Source organism: Pocillopora damicornis, chromosome 2 (genome assembly GCF_964200805.1).
Source record: "Pocillopora damicornis chromosome 2, jaPocDami1.2, whole genome shotgun sequence".
NCBI lineage: Eukaryota > Metazoa > Cnidaria > Anthozoa > Scleractinia > Pocilloporidae > Pocillopora > Pocillopora damicornis.
Genome location: NC_142671.1, coordinates 4,700,513 through 4,724,991, shown reverse-complemented (window position 1 = coordinate 4,724,991; position 24,479 = coordinate 4,700,513). Strand labels below are relative to the sequence as shown.

Genomic DNA, 24,479 nt, shown 5'->3' with positions numbered 1-24,479 from the left:
TCAAGGCGACGACGTTAATGTCATCATTAAACCATGGGACCTTTGGACGATTAATCATAGTCCTTGTTTTCAGCGGGGCAAACTTATCCAGTATGTTATGGCTGTGCGGAAACTTTACCCTGCGGGTAAAGTTTCCGCACAGCCCCATACTATTGTAAAACAAATCTGTTTTCCCAATGGAAATGCATTGTTTTTGTCATTGTTTTCTCTGTTCAAGAACTGAATGTATAATCTAGGATGGGGCTGTGCGGAAATTTTACCCCAGAGATAACAAGGGCCTCGGGACACATAACAACATTCTCTAAAACTGAAAGAATTCACCAAAAAAGACAGAGGTTGAAACGGGGTCTAATTAACAAATAGAGAAGCCTTGACTGTGTTCTGTTCTGTTATAAAGCACGCAGGAAGCGGCTAGAGCACGAAAGAAGTGTAGGGAGAAACACGAGACGTAGTCGAGTGTTTCTTCCCACTTCTTGAGTGCTCTAGCCGCTTCCTAAGTGCTTAATAACAGAACAGAGCACAGTCAAGGCTTCTCTATTTGTTTTATAATAAAGGATCCGTTAAAGTACCCAAGCATTACTTTCAATTTCCAAAACAAACTTTATTTCCAAAGCGAACAACAGTGTCGTCAGCATGCTCTATACTCTCATAAAGCACGCTACAATAAGCCAATCAGAATCCCTGTTAGAATGGTTCAAATACTCTGATTGGCTGTACAAGACTAAAGCTGTCAAAAGTGTCAAACCATCAAAGTTCAAAACCATCAAAGTTCACATTCTAGTATACAAACTAAAATAGTTCGGCAAGTCGAATTTAACACTTTTGCTTGAAGTTTTTAAGTCTCTAATACAGAATCTTGAAGGGAAATGTTCAGTGAACTTCAGCCGAATTATGGCTCATAAAAACACGTGAGTTTTTTCGCATGACAAGGTAGAAAACAAACTGTTCAAGGCGAGTGTTTTTTGAATGAACGACAGCCGAATTCACCGGAACATGAAGATCGCTCGGGATGGCAGCGCCGCAAAACTCGGTTGCAGTGACTGATGTGACTTTCCACTCAACGGCTCGGAAAGGATATCAGAGCAAGCTCATATTTTTTCACTCGAAGGCCGGCCGATGTAGTTTCTGAGGCTTGCTTTACCGTGATGACCGGAGATCGCCATGATGAGCGAGCCGCAATGAACTTCAGCATGATCATATTCGCTCCGACACCGTCATGATTAGTATGAATTTTAACAGTTATGCCAGTTTGGTTATATTTTTCATCATTTCTGTTTTGTTCTGTTTTGTTTTTGAACACTGGACTTTATATACTATACGAGTGTTAGCTGTGTTTGATTTTTATTACCGTACGTAAGCTTGCAATCTAACTGAGCGTGAAAATCTTTAAAACTCGAAATGTCTATTTTGTTTTTCCTTTTGGATTTTCGCATCTGCTCAAGTTTTAATCACGTAAATTACGGCGCCTGGTATGTTTACAAACCTTTGTTTGGTTCTTCTGTTGCTACTTGCCGGCTCGCTTCAGTTCCGAAATTTCACTTTCAGTTATCGGAAAAAAAGCTAAAAGGAAGTCCCGGAAAAGGTCGAACATAGTACAATTTGACAGATGGCGTGACAGCTTTAGCTCAGCTTTATGCTCTATACTCTCATAGAGCACGCTCTTTCAACCAATGACAGCACGTGTTATATCCGAACTTTATTATAATTAACAAATAGAGAAGCCTTGACTGTGTTCTGTTCTGTTATAAAGCACGCAGGAAGCGGCTAGAGCACGAAAGAAGTGTAGGGAGAAACACGAGACGTAGTCAAGTGTTTCTTCCCACTTCTTGAGTGCTCTAGCCACTTCCTAAGTGCTTTATAACAGAACAGAACACAGTCAAGGCTTCTCTATTTGTTTTATAATAAAGAATCCGTTAAATTACCCAAGCATTACTTTCAATTTTCAAAACAAACTTTATTTCCAAAGCGAACAACAGTGTCGTCAGCATGCTCTATACTCTCATAAAGCACGCTACAATAAGCCAATCAGAATCCCTGTTAGAATCGTTCAAGTAATCTGATTGGCTGTACAAGACTAACGCTGTCAAAAGTGTCAAACCATCAAAGTTAAAAAACCATCAAAGTTCACATTCTACGATAGTTTACAAACTAAAATAGTTCGGCAAGTCGAATTTAACACTTTTGCCTGAAGTTTTTAAGTCTCTAATACAGAATCTTGAAGTGAAATGTTCAGAAAACTTTAGCCGAATTATGGCTCATAAAAACACGCGAGTTTTTTCACATGACAAGGTAGAAAACAAACTGTTCAAGGCGAGTGTTTTTTGAATGAACGACAGCCGAATTCACCGGAACATGAAGATCGCTCGTGATGACAGCGCCGCAAAACTCGGCTGCAGTGACTGATGTGACTTTCCACTCAACGTATCGAAAAGGATATCAGAGCAAGCTCTTATTTTTTCACTCGAAGGGTGGCCAATTTAGTTTCTGAAGCTTGCTTTACTGTGATGACCGGAGATCGCCACGATGAGCCAGTTTGGTTAAATTTTTCATCATTTCTGTTTTATTCTGTTTTTTTTTTGAACACTGAACTTTATATGCTATACGAGTTTTAGCTGTGTTTGATTTTTATTACCGTGCGTAAGCTTGCAATCTAACTGAGCGTGAAAATCTTTAAAACTCGGAATGTTTTTTTTGTTTTTCCCATGAGTATTTTCGTATCTGCTCACGTTTAAATGACGTAAATTACGGCGCCAGGTATGTTTGCAAATATTTGTTTGATTCTTCTGTTGCTACTTGCCGGCTCGCTTCAGTTCCAAAATTTCACTTTCAATTATCGGAAAAAAGCTAAAAAGAAGTCCTGGAAAAGCTCGAACATAGTACAATTGGCAGATGGCGTGACAGCTTTAGCTCAGCTCTATGCTCTATACTCTCATAGAGCACGCTCTTTCAACCAATGACAGTGCGCGTTATATCCGAACTTTATTATAATGAAGGATATGGAGGTCGATACACCATCACATATCTCATATCTCGTATCTCATATCTCATATCTCGAAAATTCAAAGGACTTGTTTTCCTTCGCGAAACGTCGCGATCTACATCACACGTGACTACATCATGAGACAAACGAAAAACTTAGCTTTTACAAAAACTATAAATTATAATTGCGTAAATTGTAACGCCTAACTGTCGGCAACCAATGCTAAGGCAATACATCTTGTTCCTTCGTTAGTTCAACCTAACACAATGTGTGCCTTTTTTTCGTTTTGAAGAAACAAGTGTCAAAGTGACTTTTAAGACTTAAGACTGCGAGTCGAATTTTCTGACGACAATCGAATCCTTATCGGGTAATGATAGAAATGAAGTGTTTGTTGAGCAAGAAATAGAGAGAGATAAATATGTAAAGGATGGTTTCAAAATCGAACGCTCATCCAGCTTTTAACACACGCGCGTAATGTGTGATTGTTTCTAACAACTGGATGAACAATATCTTTCAAAGCCATTGCTTCGTAGCTCCGAACAGTGAATGAACTACAGTAATATTCCCTGAGGAGGAATGCCCGTGTAATCTTTGACTAATTAAAGCTCTCCAGATTAAGCTTGCTGCTAATATTACAGATCTATGGTTTTTTTCGTTACGGTAAGTAGTTATTTTGTGGTGATATGATTTTGTGAGTGACTCGTGAAAAAACACTCAATGAGCTGTTACTTCTCATAGGTTGTGATTGGACAGCATAGCTGGGCGGTCCATATATTTAGCTCGATGAGCTTTATTTTTGCAGTCCATCATCTCTAAAGAGCTGAATACCAACTCTCCTCTTCAGATTCAATGCAATATCATTTAAAACAGTTGTTTAGTTTTTACAAGGAAGGTTCACGTTGATCATCTCAGATGTCAGAGGTATATCTCCAAAGCGAGATCCGAGCGGTTCAGACTGTCTGGAGATAACGTTGCCGACATTTCTCCCATTGTTAACACCTGACATCTTGAGGCAATTATTTCCTGACGTCTTTTTGTAACAAATTAGCCAGAGAGCAAACTCGATGCCAGCAGCGCTTGTTACTCGCCCTTTTTGTATGCATAAGATGTATCAGTTATGCTAACTTATCACATAGATTAAGAAACAATTTATTTTCTTCTCAAGAAACGTAGCATATGTTCCACTAAGAAGTAAAACTGCAAACACGGGAGAAGATGTTTTGTTGCATAATGTTTGATAGCCTTTTTTCTTTGTTCTTTTGAATATTACATTTGCTGTTAAATTTTTGATTAAAAGACCTTAGTTTAGATGTAGCGCGTATTTGAAGTGAGATAAACTTTTTAATAGAATGCTGAGTAAATAATTTGTCATATTGGCTTGTTACTTGTGCTTTTTACATTCATAAGATACATCAGTTAGATTAACTTGTCACATAGACTTGGAGACAATTTATCTTCTTCTAAAGAAACAGCGTTTGTTCCGTTGAGAAGTAAAACTGAAAATACGGGATAATATTTGCTATTCTTTTTTCTTTGTTCTTTTGACATTTACATTTGCAATAAAAAATTGACTAAAAGGATCTTGGCTTGGATGCGGGGCGTATTTGAAGGGAGATAAAATTTTTACGAAATGCTGAGTAAATAATTTGTCATATTGTCATAAAACAACCAAACTATCTTTTAAAATTATGTATTAGGGACGTTGTTTGGAGTTTCAATAGTCTCTATAAATATGCTAATATATTTGTCGTTCAATTATACCTGACATTAAACATATTTTGCCTATGGGAGTTTTTAACCAGAACTTTCAACTACTAAAACTGATCATAGTATCGCTCTTCGCGCGAATTTCGTTTGTCAATATTTATAGTATCAAAGGAAGTTTTGATACTTACCGGCTTAAGCAGAAAAATCGCAAATACTTCGATTTCAAACCTTTAAGTGACAAGTTCTTCATGCAAATTATCCTTTACTCAGCAGCCTTCGCATCGTAACTGTGTACTTGTCTGGTTATTTCAAGGCTCATTATAGGTGAAAGTTACACTTAATAGACACAATCACCAATCACCTTCTTTACAGCCTTCCTGAAGTCCCTGCTTCTCATGCAATATATGAAAGGATTAAAAGCCGAGTTGCTAAACTCTGCCAGCGCTCCCCAAAACCAGTAGCCATTTATCATAAGTTTCTGGCAATTATTAACAGTAAAGAACTGAGTGAGAGAGATCACCAAACTTGGGGTCCAACAAATTATGAAAACACCAACAACAATTCCTATTGTTAAAGCTGCCTTACGGTGCTTAAGCTGCATGGTAGCTTGATCGGGACTAATCCTAGTTTCTTCAGAGGCTGAAATTTTACTAATTTGAAATCGAGCTGCTTTGAAGATATGATAATAACAGATGGAGATGAGCGTTAAAGGCGCTATGACAGTGATTACTGTAGCGGCCAGCCACAGCTTTGGTAGCTGAAGGGGATCTGTAATAAGGAGACGGAAACACGCAAACAGTATGGAAAAGGTCCAGATGAGAAGGATTATGATTCGGATGCGTTTCCAATTCATAATCTCAATATAACGCATTCTAGTCACCGCTATATAGCGATCCACGCTTACTGCGCATAAGCTGAAGGTAGTGGCTACAATTGTCTGCATCGTCAGAACTTCAATGGCAGTCGAAAGCTGGTTGTCACTTTTCCAGATATTCAAAACACTCTTTGCAACCCAGAGCGGGTTCATAAACAGACCCACGGAGAAGTCTGCGGCTCCCATGGAAGCAACGAACGCATTGGAAGGAGTCCTCTGGCTTTGAACTTTGTAAATGGCTGCCAAAATGAGTGCATTTCCAACAACGGAAATGAGCGCCAACACACTGTTCATCGCTGACAAAATTGCGATTTCAACATTTTTTAGTGCACCAGAACAGTCCTCTTCCAGAGTAGAATTTTGCGTGCTTGTCGTATTCATACCGGGCGGTTTAGAGAGGACAAATGATAGGTTTCCGACTGCACGGTGCCAGTTTTTTCTTCTTTCCACAAGGAAATGGTTTCGTGAGAAAAACTGGACACAAATGACATCGATGCGACGCAAGACAGGTTTTTATTTTGAAAGCTGATGTTAGAATTAATATTCATAATCGAAAAGATGACAAATCTTCAAAATGATGGAAGTTATCAATGCAAATTCTTTATGGCGCCAAACCGTAGCATCTGCGAATCGTTTGTAGGTCGAATCCCACGCAGTGCAACAAAATAATGGTAGCTATGGTTTATCGAAGGCAATTTTTTTATATAGGAAATAAACACTAGAACGTTTGATTGTCGAAACTGGTATGCGGGAAAAAATGAAAGTTTTGAGTAGTCGTTACGGGAATATTAATAATAATGAGAAAAATTGAATTTTCTTTCAAAGGCTTTTGTATCCAACCAAAACAACAACAAAAAATGCTAATGAAAGAGAGATATGAGTACACTTAATCGAAAAAAAGATATTTATCACTCAAATGGTTTGTCTTTACAATTTTAGTGCTGGAGAAACAGACAAGTATTATAGGAAATTAAAAAGGGGTTTGTATTCTACCTACAGCATAATTACAAACGTACATCTAATTGGTGGTCCAATAATAAACTCGCACGGACGAGTTCCTGTATGACATGAAGACTCTTTAAAACTCCCATATAAATTGTGTAGAAAAAAAGTAGAAATGAGGAGTAATCGTACCTCTCAAAGACTTAAAGAGGCAAGTTAACTCTAGATCAACTCCAATTTTATATTAAAACATGTATCGGCTGGTCAATTTATTTCGACTCGACACTATGCGGGTGGCAGGATTAATATTCATTGCATTGACAGGTGTTTTATTTTTAAAAAAAATATTTGTTAAAATAGGAAGTATTGTTAAAAGTCAGCCTGAGCAAGAGTTTTATGAAATTACTCCTCTTTCGTGCTGCAAAAACTCTCCTGTTACTCTTGATGCATACTTTTTACACTCGAGAGTAAAACAGTGGAAAGTAGCAGCCCAAAAGTTTGGTCGTTTGCCGTGGGGTGTTATTCTTGAACTTTCTTAAAACGGAGTTAAATACTGCCTCTTTAAATAGCAGGAACAGTAATAGTGATAGGAAAAAAAACAGAAGCAAATGGAAAACTTGAAAAAAAGACATTCGAGAAGTAAAGTTTTTTCGGAATTTCTTGTTCGTCCTTCCTCAAGACCGATAATTTAAGGAAAGAGAATTAAAGTTTTGTGCATACTTTTTAACGATCGGTGAGACGGCTGTTAAATCATTTCTTTTGAGGAAAGGGGAAGGATTTCTTTTGAGGACTCTTAAAAGTAACTTGGCCTCACAGAGAGTCTGCAAATCTTTACATAACAATTTCAAAGAATCACTATTTTGTGCGTCTATGAAACCTTAAAAAACGAACACTCTAGTCCTTTCGAAAAGCAGCGTGCGCAATGAGATATAACCATTTCGAGCACTAGAATTACTAAATATAAATATATAAAATAATCCAAAATTGGTTAAGGATCATAAATTTCTTCCTTTTTTTTTGCTCGACGAGTGAACGAATAAGAGCGCCTATTTGCGAAGTCTGTTTCTCTACTTTTCAAATATTCTAGTGGTCACGTGTTCTACACTAAAAAGGTTCGACATTTTGTTGCAAAAATTTTAGCCTCAAGCGCAGTGGGAATATCTTGCTAAAAAGTCACTTTCGCAAAAAGCCCCATTTTCCTATACTACTACCACTAAAAAGACTACATAAAGATTCAGCCAAACAATGTCAAATTTTAAAATCTTAGACTTAAACAGTACAGCTACCTTTGCTATGAATCTGATACAGTTGAGATTTCGTTCAAGGATGCAACTAGGCTTCATATTAATTTTGTCTGACCCAAAAGGCGTTTGATGAAATTGGTAACTTTAACTCGGCATGATTTGAATAGTAGGGGTGTTAATAGACTCCAAAATAACCATTTGCTGCCAATATTTGGTGAATTTTCAATTATAAATAAGACCTATTTGGTTGAAATGCCTTTTGAATATTTTCTTGGGGTATAATGAGGACATTGACTATTTTCATAAAATACCAAAACCCCATCTCTGATAGCGAACAAACTTATTTTTTGACGGTAGAGACAACTACAATGCAAATTCCCTACCGAACCTTTTGAGAGGTACAGTATGCTTTCTAAGGTATAGAAAATAAAAATGTCTACGAGAAGTGTACTCGGATCGTTGGATTCAAAGTATAGAGTGCTAACCATGGTACCTTTTCTCCTTCACCTTCAAATTGGTTTGGATCTTACTTTGAAAGGGTCTTGAACAGGACATTTTCCCCTAGTATTATTAATTCTTTTGGCCTAATAACCTTCTGGGACTCAGTTTCATCAAGCCTGTGGTTAATTCTGCTGCCGGTCCCTTACACATAAACTATCGATCAAAATTTATATCTGTTGTTGCATTGATATGTTATGGGATAAATGGGCTCCTGGGTAAATGAAATGGGTTGTTGTTTATTATTGTTGTAAAGATACACTACAGAAGTGTTCAAGGTCCCACCGAGATTTGAACTCGGATCGCTGAATTCAAAGTCCAGAGTGCTAACCATTACACCATAGGGGCCTTTTCTTCTTCACCTTCGAATTGGTTTGGATCTTACTTTGAGAGAGTCTTAAACAAGACTTTTTTCCCTAGTTTTATCAGTTCTTTTGGCCCAATAACCTTTCGGGACTCAGTTTCATCAAGCCTGTGCTTTGGCTCTCGATCAAAATTTGCTATCTATTAAAAATTTGTGTCAAATCAAGCCTGTGATTTGGCTCTCGATCAAAATTTGCTATCTATTAAAAAATTGTATCAAATCAAGCCTGTGATTTGGCTCTCGATCAAAATTTGCTATCTATTAAAAATTTGTATCAAAATTAAATTTGTATACAAAATTAATCTGTATCAAAATTTGTTGATCAAAATTTGATAAAATGATAAATTTTAAATACCGCACTATTGGTTACAGCCCTTACGTTTATTTATAGGTTAGACTCGATATTGAGATTCAATTGGCCATTTCCGAATTACAGTTGGCCTCATTGTTTTTGCTCATCCTTTCGTATGATTATAAGTTGTATAAGTTGTCATCGAAACTAGACGTTAGATACTTTAATCTTAGATAACTTAGATATTGGCACACAATAAAAATAATAATATTTTTGAATATGATTTTTTAATCTTTTTTTTTTTCTATTTTATTCATTGTAATTACCTGTGTATTTTCCGAGGCTGAGCTTGTACTTAGTCCTCTCACTGGAAAGTACATTGGAAAGTACAAATGCAGTGTTTCACTTGAAGGCCACAAGATCCTCACGGAGCTTGTTTTTCATTGATGTCAGACGGTGTATCCTGTCCAGTCCCTGCCAAAACAACCAAAGGTTACCAAACCCATTCTTGTTATCAGTCCAGCTACGGTGGAAATCAACCGAGTCATCCAGTCTCTTCTGAAACACTGTCCAGCACCCCCTCCCCCTCAACCGGACGGGCTGTGTTTTGGTCATAGCAGACGTTAAAGGCACCCGAACCGATCAGTGTCTATTGTATAAACACCGCGGCTTGTTTTGCCAGATTTGTGAAGCTTAGCTCAATTCTTCTTAAATGCTGGAAGAAAAGGTAAATTAATCTTTGGATTTAAGCGAAAGCAACCCTATCTAAATTGACAGATTTCTGCAAGAGCCTGTCCAACTTAAACCATTGCAGGTAACGCGACAAGCATCTTGATCTTGCAATTAACGGAAAACGAAAAGAAAATGTTTTGGAATTATGAAAAAGAATAATTTTATCAGAGTTGTCTTGAGTTTCTGCAAGCGTCTTGTTTCTTTGATAGCAGCAATGTCGTTTTGCATTTCTGGACGTTTCTTTTACATTTCTCTAAGAGAGTTTCTGCGAGTTCATTAGAAATATAAAAGGGAAGTCATGATCAAAAAAGGTTAAAATCCATAGGCTTTCCATTATTATCTAAGTGGCAGTTATAGACAAATGGAAAGGAAAAAAATGATAATCGATTGTGTATCTATACCTCGCGATAAAGTGTTGTTTCTTTCTTTGATGATACTGATATCATTTTGAAAGTATGGAAGCTGGTTCTTCATTTTCGGAGGAAGTGTTTCGATCTTCTTGTTCGCCGTGCCTAAGGAGAGGCTCTAGTAGACGTTATTACAATGCTTTGTGGGCGAGGAACTAACTAGAGTGCCATTAGCACCGTTTCCTGCTCAGCAGATATTTGACTCATCACACTAAGAACAGCAAACTGCAGCAAAAATCGGACAAAAATGAAGTCATTGTACTTGTTTTTTATTCTGGCTGCGGCCTAACTGTAGATAACTTGAAGTCATTATGGACTGGTGAAAACGCTGATGTAAACCATTTTGACACAACGTGTTGTGTGTGTCATTGAAATAATTGCGAGAGTTTTTTTCCTGTTATACCGCTCCACGCGCCCATTATTAACTTCACTGATTTCAGTGACTGAAAAATTCTCTCGTCCTCGACTAGAAAGGGAAGATTTTTTACTAAGTAATTAGCAGATTGAAATGTAAGAATATTAAAAGTACACCTTTGGTCTGAATAGTGGCTAGGAATGGATTTGTTTTCTATTATTCATCTCGTGCGTCGTTTGAAAGCCAAGCTCCTGCTGAGGCCTTCCTTCTGCACGCCGTGATAATGAGTGAGTCATTCAGAAGTCAGAGCTGAGGGTCAAAATGAAGGTTGTTTCATTGTAGCTATCGGAATATCGAAAAGTTATCTAAGTGCTGAAATGAAAGAAATCGTAGCCCTTACTAACTTTCCAAACTAGCTTAAAACACACATCCTTTCGTTCATGATTTCCCTATCGTTATTAAATTTCTCTACTATAGAGAAAAGAGTAATTTTTCATATCATTCACTTATTCATATGACTGTGTCGGTCTTTGTCTCTAAGCTTAGCAGCATGCCAGGAGCAATTCACAGCCAGTTCTATCTAGCAATGCGAAATGCCGAAAACATTCAAACCATCGAATATAGTGTGCACCAAACGCGATTTTCAACAAATTTCCTAGCGTTTAATACTCAGCTTAGACTTTATTTGAATTACATATCTTCCTGTCGTCTATCATGAATTGTTATCGGCTACATTACATTATTATCAACTATTTGCATACAGGTATTTAATCCACATATCTTTGCGTACTGATTCAGCCGATGGCTGAGTCAGTGATTTATTCTCTTATATGTTGGAGGCTGATGGAACAAAACAGAGATTAATTTACCTTGCCGGACAGAGTGACAAATATTGAAAGCGTTCTATCATACGTATGAACCCATTGCGATCATTTTCTTTTAAATGAGTTGAAGTCTCTCCGCTAAATCAATATGGACAAATATGACCCGCTCATTCACGTGATCTTTTGCTTTACGATACAGAATCGTTTTCATTGTTACGATAACTCTGTTTCAGTGAATTTTGGTTCATAAAAAAGCAATTTACAATAAACAACATTGAAATGGAAACAAAATAGGACGTTCTAAAATGAAACTCAGGCTGGTCTAATTTTCATTTCAGCTCTCTTGACGGAGTAGTTATATCCCTTCCAGTGATACCAATGGACTCCATCGGCAGAAGATGAGTGCTTCCCATGATGATACAGTCCATTCAGGTTAGAGAAATGACAGTTCTTGTACCACCACGCTCCTTTGAAAGTCACAGCACAGTTAATACTATCTACGTCATTATCCTGATCTTTGGTTGAAAAGGGATAGCCACGATGATAAGAAAGAGAATCGCCGGCAGTTCCTGAAAAAGCCACCCAAAAAGTGTTAGAAGAGTTCGATGATGGCTGAATTGCACGGGAAAAAGCGAATTTAGCATTATCAATGTTAACTCCCTTTTTACTTACAGAGCGGGCCGGAATGCGAAATCCCTTCATTAGCCAGGCTAGCTGAGTGAAGGCAACTGAAGCAGTTGCTGCCTGATAATGATGTATGATAATAAAAATAATGATAGTAATCATACTAATAATGATGATGATAATGCTAATAATAACAATACTACTACTTCTAATATATTACTAATACTTATTATATAAAAATATGGTATTTATTGACTGTATAATTATCAATGTGAAATATTCAATTGCGCATCACAATGTCAAAAGCTCGAGAAGAGTTGGAAGCTGCTTATTCATTTTAGGTAGGATTTTGCTTTTCGACTTTTAGGAGTGCAGTTAAATGCTGTTGTTCTCTCTTTAAGGCGATTGCGTAGTCGGTCAAAAGTTCATGTTAACCATGTGATCGTGTAGCCGATGTAAAGCTGCTTTCTCGACGAGCTTCGATAAAAAAAGCCTTATTGCTTACAGGTCTCAAATTCTTCAATATGATATCGAGACCGGACTTCTTGAGTAATGGACATGCTAGCGCCTCCTTCCACTCAGCGCTCGAGAAAGTGACCGGCTTCTAATGATTCAATTTTTGATCATGGTAACGACTGGAAGAAGAGTATCGCATTTGCTGACCAAGCGAGAGGGCATAGGGTCGAGTGGGCAGGACTTCAATGCTGAGTTATGAATAAGCGATTTAATATTGTTTGTAGACAAGGTCTTAAATGCAAATAACGATGGAGTTGATGTGGTAGTCCTATCAACAGTAATGGACGCGGAGACAGTAAAATCCATGATATCAGCATCAATTTGTCTCTGGATTGCATACTGAGGAGTCACCTTAACATTGGGGACCACGATATGGAATTTTTCTGCCCTTATCAGTTCCAAGCTCATTACTTGCACAGGTCATATTACTTGTTATCATATTTCGCTAATCTGTCGTCTTTTTTATTCCCTCAATAATATACTCAAGTTAACCTGAACTCACTCAATCTAAAAAGGCTACGGATGCCATGAGTTAATTTAAATGAAAAGATATTATTAGAGCAATTGAAGTTTATTTGTAGGTTGGCGATGCAGTGGTGTGGAATTTGTGCTTTTTTCGTCTAAATTTCGCTATTATTCGTCTCTTTCGGGTGCACTGCAGCCGCGAGCGATACTTAGGACATCGAGCACAAAGACCAATATTTATGAATAAACGACAATTGTACCCTACCATATTTTAATCCATCTTTAAAGTGAAAAAATATTTTTCGAACACGTTTAATTTCACATGCAAAATTTCACGACGAAGCACTTAAGCCTCTATCAAATGGTGTCGAACATTCTTCTCCTACCTGAGTAGGTCCCAAGGCTAAGCTTGTACTTAGTCCTCTCACTGCTAACTGAAAACATGTTGTACTCCGCGTAAGCAGTGCTGCCTGTGGTGTCCATCAGATCTACCCGGAGCTTATTCTTTGTTTTTGTAAGGCGGTGAATCTTATCCAGTCCCAGCCAAAACTCACCATTCAGATTACCAAAGCCATTCTTGTAGTCGATCCAGCCGCGGTAGAAATTTACCGAGCCATCCTGTCTTTTTTGAAACACTACCCAACCCCCACCGGCTGTTGTTTGGTCACAGTATACATCAAAGGCACCAGAGCCATCAGGGTCGATTGTATAAACACCGCTGGTTATTTTACCAGATTTGTACAGCCCTGCGCAGTTAGCTGTTGATTGAAAATCCAGAACGTTAAGCATTTGAAAGTAGACTGATAAACAGGTCGAAAAGAAGTGTTCATTTGCTCGGCGAGTGTGTTCTGTATTGCATGTTACTCGATTCCGAAAGCTAAAGCCTCCCTGCCACACCTTCCTTTACAATTCCTTGAGGTATCGAGAGTTCGGGAGGTATTTTTTCTTCTTCTTTTTTTTTCGTTAGTACCAGGAAGATAGGAAATATGTTGACCCTTCGAGGTGATTTCTTACTTACTTGGTATGTTACAATTAATCTTTCCATCTCCTTTGTATCCTGCTGAACATATGCAAGAGTAGGAACCAGGAGTATTGACACACTTAGCTTTTGCATGGCAGGAAAATGACCCTGAACTGCATTCGTCTACATCTGTTTTAATGAAAAACAATATTATTTTTATAATATGTGTAATATTTAAAATAAATTTTAGATTAGCGATGAAAAATTCAAATACATGTCATGGCTCGACTGATCAGTATAATGTTTTAAAAAAATCTTTCAAACGATTCCTCGTGAATCTGAAATGTAATCAATTTTTATCACGAAACTACGAAAGTGAACTAGCATTAATATTATTTTCAATTTTAGACCAAAACAAAATGGTTTGACAACCAATCACGGTATTACGGTTTTACGTGTTAATTTTATTCAAGACCACACTATTGTTTCTTCTAAATGAAGGTTTATAATTTGACAAACCTGAGCAATTTTTCCCCTCTAGACGAAAACCAATAGGACATCGACATGCGTATGAACCATCACTGTTCACACAAGAGGTATTCACCGGACAATCGTTGAAGAAATCGTTACATTCGTTGAAGTCTGTGACGAAAAGCTAGAAATCAAGCTGTGTAATCTCCATGGTTTCACTGGACAAAATACGTTAAGGGATTTTTTTTTCATTTTTCAATGAGATCATGCTGTTCTTCAGGAATTGCTCAAAGAAATCGACAATTCAGCGGCGGTCGATTATCTGACGCAGAAGTTTAAGTCGTCGCGCAGTTCCCTTTTTGAAGATAAAAAAAAATGTCTGTCCTTATCAGTCACAGGGAGAGATGGTATGTAGAGTGAAAGATTTAAAAAAATGTTGTTAATTTTTCATCACTGTTGCTAGATTCAATTTGGCCCTAAAATTATGTCTTACCTTTCTTACAAGTGAATCTGTGACAGTCACTGCAGTTAACATCGTTCCATTCGTATCGATGATCTTGAAGGAAACCAAGCGTATGAATACAGTCCTCATCGTGAAAGTTGTTTGGCTGGTGTTCCGCCCAGTAATGGAAGTCATACGATGTTCCATCGCTCCACACAAATTTCCCTTCAGTATTTATATCAGAGAGCCCCAGCCAAGAATGCTCCCCGCCATGTAGACTTTGAACATAAACATTCTCTTCTTGACTGTGGATACTGGGAAGATTAGCCCCCAGGGCTGCGCATGTACCCTGGCTGTTGGTCCACGAATCACAAGAAGATACTTTCCTGTAACAATATCCATTGAAATACTTCCATTTCTCCTCACAAACATCTTTTGAGATAAGAGGAGGAAAATAAATGGTTAAGAGTGAGATTTGTGATATTAAGAGATCGGTCTATTGTCAAAGAGTCTGATGCGTACAATTACTATAATGGCCTCACTGGTACGATTTAAGACTTTAAAACTGTATTATGCACCTTTCTTAGGCGTCCTGCACAAATCAATCATCAACATGAAATGAATATCGACTGCATACTACTTTCCGCGTATTTCTGAGATCGAGAATCATGATGAAATTGTCTCGACGCCTCTATCTGAAGTAATCCATGGCATATAACAGCCGTAATAAAATTATCAAGACTTATTCGTTATTCTGCAGACACCCACAACTGACAAGTGACATGCGATAATTTTTCATCGACGCTTTCCTAAACGTTTTCGTCATGATTGGGTTATGTTTGGTTAATAAAGTTCACCGCGGAGCGAGAAGAATGTCAAAAGTCACCTCTTGCACCCGTATCATTGCTATTTTACACGTGAGCTGCTATTAATTTTGATTGTTTTTGTACATTTAAACCCTAATTTATGTTAGTTTGGAGTATTAAGGGCCTAAAACCTGTTATGAATAGTAACGTTGCCAAGAATGCCTTTTGAATAGGGGTAGAAATATTCACTAACCTGATAGCACTGCATAGGATACCAACAATGGATCGTAATGCTGGATGAACAGTTCCTTCACGCAAATGCGGAATCTAGAGGGGGTGATAAACTTGAAAAAAAAAAAAAACAAACAAACGAAATGTGAGAAAATTAGGGCTGTAGAAAATTGAGTTCTGTTTCTGTTTCAGTAGGGGCTAAATATGTCATAATGAAGGGCCAAACATGAAATCATAGTCTCATAAAGGTAGCTGTAGTACATGCTTGCGATTTTTCCCTCTTTTTTCTGCAGATAATTGTAAGAGTGTGATACTGTTATTGAAAGCCTCATCTGAAAATGGCGTCAATTAACAATTTTTATTACTTTATCAGCCTCTATTCTTCCACGCTTGAAACATGAATATCTAGCCTCAATGATTTTTGGGATGGTGAAATCTTTTTTCCCTTATGACAGCTCTCTGGATTACCTCAATCCAGCTCACAATTCCATTGCACTCTGCGGCTACCTTTCCTCCTTTGATAGAATGTTTGGCTGTTACCAACACCGTTGGTGATTTTTCGTAGCTTCGCTTGAAACTCACGTCCTATGGAATGAAATAAGACATCTTGTTATTGGAGCTTGCCTCTAGGAAACTGAGTCGTCCTATTTGATACAAGATGCTTTGCATGATCCCAACGAGACAATGACAATTAATAAAACTGCAAAAGCAATAAAAACTCTCGAAGATTACTGAATACACACCAAAAAAAAAACAACATGTACAAACAGAGAAACATATTACTGCTAGCATACATGTTTTTCCAAATCACTCAGTGTTGAACTCACCTTACAGAAGGCAAAATTATAAATCCCTGATGGTGAAAGGTTATTCTGAAAGTTTACATCACTGTGTTCTGAAAACAATGGTCCGTGAAGGGACTCGAACGCAAGCCAGTTCTAAATAAAAAAAAAACCAATGCACTAAGATGGATAAAAGAATAGGGTAATGAAAGTGGCGGAAAGATTTCTGTATAATTTAATGGTTTATTATGTGCAACCGCATACTTAATTACATGTAGAGTTGCTTGATGAAAGAAAACAATGGCGAAAACAAGAATTTACTTTTGGGACAAGAGAGGATGTATTACACTCCCTCTCTTTCTTTAGTATTAATACTCTGTTTAAGAACAGTAAGAGGTTAATGGAATTCTTTCCCAAGCGGCTTTTAAATTTGTGATAAAGCGCGGTGCATATTCAAGTTTCAGAGAAGCCTCTTCAGGCGATCGCATTCCTCTGTGAAGTGCAACTAATGCAATGATGGTCGGTAGCTCGATTCTATTTATTCGTGCCGAGGTCCTTGTGTTGAAAATTGCCTCACAATTGATCACACCAAGACGTCGAGTTCTTTGTAAACAGTGAGCCCCTAATAATTGCATGTCTTAAAACGTAAAAACACTCACCACCGATATGTCGTCATGTACCCCTGCAAAATTCTGCAGCTCACGAAGACAAATCTTGAAGGAATTTACGGAGACATCTTCCATCCACAAACTGGTGGCATCGTGCTTAAGGCGGGATCTGTGGTGCTCGGCTGTTGCAAAAATCGTCGGTGGCTGAGAAAATTTTCCCTAAAAAAATGTACAGGATGCAACCAAAAAGTTGGATGAAAGTAACGAAGGGATTCGATAGCATTTTATAAAACTACAAGCCAAGAAGTTTAGACTCTTTTCGGGCACTAAAGTATCGTTCACAGTTTCAGGAATTCGACAAATTCTATATGTTTTACATTTTCTAATATTTTCAAGCAGTCTTTTCAAGAGACCAAATGAAATTCAAGTCTTTTCCAAGTCAAACTTAAAGAAAGGTAATTTGAATTTCCAGCGAGTATCAATGAGCTTTTTCAGCTTACATCTCTTTTCCTTCCCTTCTCGTAGTTTTCCAACAGCTAAGAGAAGAGTAACCAACTTTGCGTGCACGTGAGGAGCATTTTCATTGCTTTAAAAGCTTGAAAGTCAAGTTTTTCTTTTTTCTTTTTCGGAGTTTTGAGGGTAAGTGCTACTGAAGCATTAAAATAGCATTACCTTGGCAAAGGTGACCTTTTGACAGCTAGTTCCAGTCCACCATCTCGAGAACCATTTCTCGCCTGCCATTCCCCCAGACGGAGCACCCTGATAAGCGACCCAATCAACTGTGGCAAAGCTATCCGAGGGGTAATCATTCCTCCCAGCTCGAGTGACACAAGCTGTGAACTGAGTGCTGTTGACACTCTCAACCCAGGGTGTTGTGGCTTCATGTACCACAGTGGAGTCACTATAGTTCACATGATTGACAGTAAGTTGTACGTATATTTTCTGGTCAGGGTAAAATATGAAAGGTTTAAACTGGATGACCTCACACTGGTCTTCTGCCCAAGAAGGAACGTTCCCGAATTGATGTCTTCCTTTCTGAAGAGGGAAACCTAAAGTATACAATTATTATTAGAATAGGGAAGATGCAAAATTTTGAGCCCTCCGGTTAAAAAAAAAAAAAAAAAAAATACATATATATATATATATATATATATATATATATATATATATATATATATATTAAGTCATGGCTCAGATCACCATCGTAAGTTTTGTTTAAGGGCAATAATTTAACAGTCCATTATACCATTTCTATTAAAATGTAAAAGTAAAGCTAGCTATCAGGATGGTTTCCTTACGTAAAAGCCCGGGTAGTCTCTCCTCGAAAAGTTTGCGAGCAACGGCAGACGCGCGAAATATTCTCCTTGTTGGTGTACGCTTGGTGGTCAGGGTCCAACAAAGCAAGATTTTTAAATTAAGATACTAAATACTTTTATTGAGCGTGGGACATTTAAGAAAAAGAAATTGAGTATTTCTTTTAATGTTCGAGCCATCAGAAAAAGGCTCTAAAATAAATGGCCTTAAAACAAATACTAAGCCGATTTAAAGGTTTTAGATTTGAATAAGAATGTACCTATACAGCTTCCAGGATGATACTTAGTGTAATTCCCACGTGTTCTACAAATTTCTTGCTTGAGAAGGCACAAGTTGGTAAATGTGCGACCGTTAGATGCGCAGACCTGTTCCTCATACGATGGACAACTGCCTTCGCAAGCACAAGTAAATTGGTTCGGAGACAAGGATACACAATGGCTGTGATACTTGCAACTTGCATTCGAACAAGGATCGAGATCTGCAATTGACATATTCATTTGTTTAGAGCAAAAGCTGAATACAAAGGCTTCAATATATAACGGTACCGGTAGAGTGAGCAGTAGACGGGAGATTGCAAATAGCTGAGTATACGTTAAGGGTCTCACGCAAATATTTTTAGCTCTCTTCCACTCCATATAATGATATTGATGATTGTGTTTATAGTAAGCATGACGATGATGATGGTGATTGTAATGATAATAATAAAGCCACTATTTAAAAAGGGAACCCAACTCGCCAAAACGGTCTTAAGTGGGCCTCGATAAAATGAGTAAATGCCTCAATAAAATTAATAAATGGTTAAGTTTGCTATTAATATCTTAAAAGAGAACAACTTTTACAATCTGCAAATGATACAGTCTCAAGATTAGAAGTATTGCTTAAAGATAATTAAAATTTTTCATTTTTTTACTTTGAAAATAGACGAAATATTTCCTTTTTTTCAATGCGCCAATCGGTTGTCCCAGTCTTTCGCAGCTCCGAAAATGAATGTTTGAAATTTACTTGATACCTACTATAACCAACGCACCAGCGATAAGCTTAAGAGGAGTTTAATTTCCACGCCATTACCAGTGGGTTCTAAGTAAAGTATTAGTACATCAAGAACGGAACGACTAATTACAAGATCGGAAATAACATAGGAAATACAAATAACAAGAAATATGTACAACCAAGGCAATACTACTAACATAAGGAACACGGATCACTCGACGAAAGAGCAATCTACCTGAAGATTTTTGAAATACTGCTGAAGAATGTACTTGCGAATACCTTTACGCGAGCTCAGACCTTTCTTATTTGCAAGATCCGCGCGAAAATTCAAAGCTATATAGATGGCCGCGCGGACTGGGGCTAGGAAGAGGATTGGTTTCTACACCTACAGCAAACTGAAGTACACACAATTTAAGGTGTCACAGTAAAAAGAGTAATCGAAGATAACGTGTTCTAAATTGAAATTAATTGGTTTCCTTGATCTAATTGTTATCTTTATCTAAAATAACTATCATCTTCTGAAAATTTGTTTTGTGTAATTCTTGGAATTCTTTGCTAACGAACACTTACTCGATGAGAGTTTATTAAGAGTTTTGCGCGAAACCAAACCCTAATGCCTTTTGTGATGGCTAACATCGTCGAAATCAGCTAAATGTATTTCAGTTGGTAAATTTAATGATATTTATATTATAAAATTATACCTCCGAAAAGCAAATAATCAACAAGTACTTTGCTTCTCTGACCATCATATCCGGCACTATCCTTTATACACACTCGAAAGTAAGAGGTAGTCACTTCCTTTAAAGAAAGAAAGGCGAAAAAATGTGGTAAAAACATAAGGTCAAAGCAAGTCTTCTGACCGCTACGTGGGTATAACTCAATTACTGTCGTCCTCCCTAAGTTTCACCAAAAATGTTGAAAAATTGCACGATAGTGGTCTTGTAAAACTTGTCATATTATCAGAAGAGACCTACCACGTCACTCTCTGGGCTGATTTAGATTACAAAGAAACTTAGTTCTGTTTTAATTTAATTTAATTTTGACAATTCATATACAATTGTTTTTTAAACTATTTAATGAGATTTTAACTTGAGTCCTGGCTGTCCCATGTACCAAGTAAAAACCCTCCAAAAACCATGTAGTAGCGGTTGCCTGATTTTTTACTTCGCAAATTTTGGTTTCTGTTTTTGTTTTACTCATTTCTGTCTTTGGATGAAACCCAAATTGTTTTGATCTTCTAATTCCTGGTTTCCATATAAGGTCTAATGATATAAGTGTCTGAATATTTTACCATCTCACCTCCAGCCAAGTGATTATAGGCCCTTTCACTGAGCAAGCGTTGTTTGCATTGTTACCGTCACCATTGACGACAGTTGTAAGTAACAAAGGTGCAGAGTAAAATGGAATCGAAAAAGTGACATTCTGAAAAATGGAAGTTGGCACAAATTATATATTTTTATGCCTAGTTCTTTTTAAGCTTGTTGCTTCACATTTTTCCATGTAAAGACCGTTCAGTGTTGCCACTTCTCCGTCTCCCGAAGAATGGCAATGCTTGAATTAAATGATGAAGGGTTCCCCCAGAAAAGCTGACTGTTACTGAAGGTTTGCTATTGGAGGATTTATTGTGGAATCTATTGGGGGAGGGGGGGAACACATTCCATAAGGTCTTAAAACCTTTAAAAAGTTTGCTTTCATCTTCATAATTTTATAATAAGCGGTAGAGCTCCTAAATTTGATATATTTCTATTTTTCTCCGTTTGGAGTTAGATGACCATGTATGACGTACGTGATGGTACATATCGAAAAATTTCCGGTAATTAGCTTGTGGTCTCGGCTCCTGATTTATCTGGCAGAGATAATTTCGATTATTTTTTATGTGATGAAGTTTATAGCAGTTTAACGTGGGTTAATTCATACCTTACACAAGGCGTAACTGTCTCTTGTAGATGGTACCTCGTTTTCGGAAAAACTTACGGCTGAGGACTCCTTTGCCTCCCAGGATAGTGGGTAATGTTCGTAGGCCATCCAGTTCTGCAAAAAGAAAAATAAATATCATAGACTTCCTGACCGTGTGATAACTGTTTTTTAATTGCTATGTTCAACATACCACTAAGAGTTTATCGTGAAGGCCGTCGAATGTCGTCGATTCCTGTAGACAAACTTCAAAATGATTCGTGGAGACGTTTGCAATCCAAATATTCATGGCGTCCTGAGCTTGGTTTAGAGTACCATGCTGTACTGTCACGTGAATTTTAGGTATCGATGTAAACGGCTTATTTAAAAGAAATAAAAAAGAAAAATAGATGAGTGCACAAAGATAACAGAAACGACGAAAGAAATACTGCAAAGGCAAAGATTGGAAATACTGTTGATAGGAATACTTAAGAAACGAAAAACTTGATGAGAAACACAGAAAGAAGAAGTAGAGAAATTCCAGAAGAAACAGAGAAAACTGGGTAAGAAAGGGAAGACGAAAGGTGTTTTTAGCGGAAGGGGACATCACGAGACGTTGAGAGACTAGATTATGAACTCAGCGACTATAATGCTTTAGTTATCCATACCTGAGTGAATTTAACCCGATTGCATTGTGATCCAGTTGTGAAAAAACTAAAAATAGCTTGGCCATGAGATACTCCCGTTTGTGATCCTTGGAATGCAAACCAATCAATCATAGTGCTGTTACTTTCTAAGTTTTTGCCACTTTGTACGAGACAGGCCTTGAAACGGCTCGTTGTAACATCTTCGATCCAAATGAAAGCTAAATCATGGACCCCTGATGTTTTATTTCCATGATTAATTGAAGCAAATACTCTGACGGGAGTTCCATCTCCTGAGAATTTGCTGCTGAATGACACGTACTGGCAAGTTAGGTCACCATTTCTCACCTGCATGTCAATCTTACCCCTCTGAACGCCTAAAATGGCGGAAAGAGCATTTTTTAAAAATCAGAATTGGCAAAAATGTGAGTGCTGTGTTGAAGGGATTACACTTAAAATAGAAGGCTCGAAAAAATCAAATCAATGCGTTTAAACAATGAAATGTGGGAGTTGAAAACTCGGTATTTTTTCAATTATCGGGCCTGACCCTTGACTAGGTCTAGCCTAGATTAGTATCTCAAATTTTGTTTGTGGTGAGGCTTTGGAACGTGACTCAATGTATCTTCAGAAAACTAATCTATGCCAGAAGTGGAAAGGGTGATGGAAAGCAAGTTTGCCTGTTGTTTGTTCTCTCCATAAATTTGTTTTGTTAATTCATTTTCGCCGAGTTAACTGAAAGCAAATATAAAATAAAACTACAAAAGTCAGTCAATTACGAAAGCCAACGACATTTTTTCTAGATTATGCTAAAACTGAAATGGGGTCTTGCACTCGATTGAAATAGTTGTTTTTTTTATCGGAAATATGACTAAAACGAGAGAATGTTACAAGTGCAGTGACTAGCACACTACACATCACATGCTAAAACTGTAATCTGGTCTTGCACTCGACTAAAGCAGTTGTTTTTTTTCTTTTAATCGGAAATATGAGTAAAATTAGAGAATATTACGAGTGCAGTGACTAGCACACTACACATCTCATCCCATCTCATCTCTAAAAGGAAATGAAGGTCAATATGCCATGAGATGAGAGAGCAACGTTAAAACAAGAGACAATACTCGAAACAATGGATGTCAAAGGATTGAAGAGTTAACCTTGAATACATGAAGTATCAGTGGAGTATAACGGCTACGTGACCTGCTGCGGGATGTTTTCTATTCCCACTCTCCATACTTATTAAAAAACGCGTTGAATGTTACAAGGCAGTCGATGATGAATGAAACGAGTATAGAACCAAGCAATTGTGAACTATAAAGGAAACGTGTCCTTTTGAGGTTTTTTTCTTATTTTTCAGCAGCATTATTTCATTTGAATAAAGCTTGCTTATGGTAAGTGATAATCTTGAGAGGACTAAAACTGACTTTGAGATATTGCTCTGGGAATCTGATCAATTACAATTACTAATATTTTTCGTTGTATAGCCAGGCCTCAGCTCTATGAAATGTCTCAGCATTAGCGACGCCAAGTGAATGGGCCTTAAATTCAGGGGTGGGGCGCGTAATTTACTTATTCTCTAAAAAACGTAACGATTATTGAAGGCAACACTGATCACAAGAGCTTTAAGATACATCAAGTAATCATTTTGGTACTGATAGAAAAGTACCGTTTGATAATTAAGTCCAACGTAGAAGTTGTTAACCGATAGTCAGTGAAGATAGTTTGAAAGGTTTCGGGACCTTTCGAGAGGAATCGTTTGAATACAAATCGAATATTGAAAATTAAAAATACCTTCGATGACGCCGTTTTGCATCAAGCACACCAAAAGCGCGGAAAGAAATCCTTTTTCTATGAAGGATATCATGACTTTATGATTAAGAGGGAAATGGTACTGCAACTCCAACCGCCAGGATTAGATTGGTTTGAAAACTGCCAAGCAAATGCGGTTTTAAAGGCTTTGTCATGAGATCATTCCAGGGCAGTTCCAACAACAAATAAACAGAGAATAGCACGCAACTTGCGTAGTTTGTTTCCTTGTAAAATATTATTCTAATCCAAAATAGAAATGGACCACAACTTTAAGTAAGCTGCGGTAATTGATTATCTTATTCTTTTACAGAGAAAACAAAGGTAAACAACAGTAGTTTTTTTTTTATTGTTCTCAGTAATGTACACCGTGATAAATGTAGTTAGTCTAGTGTTTGCATGAAAAACAAATTTTTAGCCGCTCCTTAAGATGAGAGAGCAGCGAAAGAATGAAATAATTTCATATCAAGAAACATGCTCTGAAACATGCTCTAGCAACAACCTAGCAGAGGCTTTCCACTAGATTTCGTCCCTTTCAACAAGAGAAATTGAGTGGCAAGACTTCAAAGCAATGAAGGTACGTTTAACCTGTCGGAACAAGAAATACAATAGAGAAAAGTAACCAAAAGATGCCAAAGCACAATAAAAGTATTGGCTTCCCTGCAAATTTTCTCCTTTTAATGTAGAGAAAAATTAAAAAAAAAAAAATT

The 24,479-nt window shown here is 37.4% G+C and overlaps 2 protein-coding genes and 1 non-coding gene across 3 annotated transcripts; all 3 read right to left on the bottom strand.

Moving 5' to 3' along the window:
• Nucleotides 1-4,203: 4,203 nt before the first annotated feature.
• Nucleotides 4,204-7,032, bottom strand: LOC113673516 (beta-1 adrenergic receptor). The gene has a single exon (XM_027189934.2). It carries the CDS (start codon nt 5,940-5,942, stop codon nt 5,025-5,027), a length of 918 nt encoding a protein of 305 aa, XP_027045735.2. The 5' UTR covers nt 5,943-7,032; the 3' UTR covers nt 4,204-5,024.
• A 1,489-nt stretch (nt 7,033-8,521) lies between these two features.
• Nucleotides 8,522-8,594, bottom strand: Trnaq-uug (transfer RNA glutamine (anticodon UUG)). The gene has a single exon. It is a non-coding gene; the product is annotated as a tRNA-Gln (tRNA).
• Nucleotides 8,595-10,292: 1,698 nt separating this feature from the next.
• LOC113673506 (uncharacterized) lies at nt 10,293-23,883 on the bottom strand. Its single transcript, XM_089197169.1, has 17 exons — nt 23,755-23,883; nt 21,991-22,343; nt 21,537-21,701; nt 21,347-21,460; nt 20,729-20,851; nt 20,131-20,227; nt 18,699-18,917; nt 17,798-18,174; nt 17,177-17,344; nt 16,563-16,673; nt 16,204-16,320; nt 15,758-15,848; nt 14,750-15,130; nt 14,305-14,427; nt 13,843-13,974; nt 13,211-13,582; nt 10,293-11,788 (listed from the first exon to the last, which is right to left on the bottom strand). Exons 1-17 carry the CDS (start codon nt 23,825-23,827, stop codon nt 11,532-11,534), a joined length of 3,273 nt encoding a protein of 1,090 aa, XP_089053295.1. The 5' UTR covers nt 23,828-23,883; the 3' UTR covers nt 10,293-11,531.
• Between the last annotated feature and the right edge of the window lie 596 nt (nt 23,884-24,479).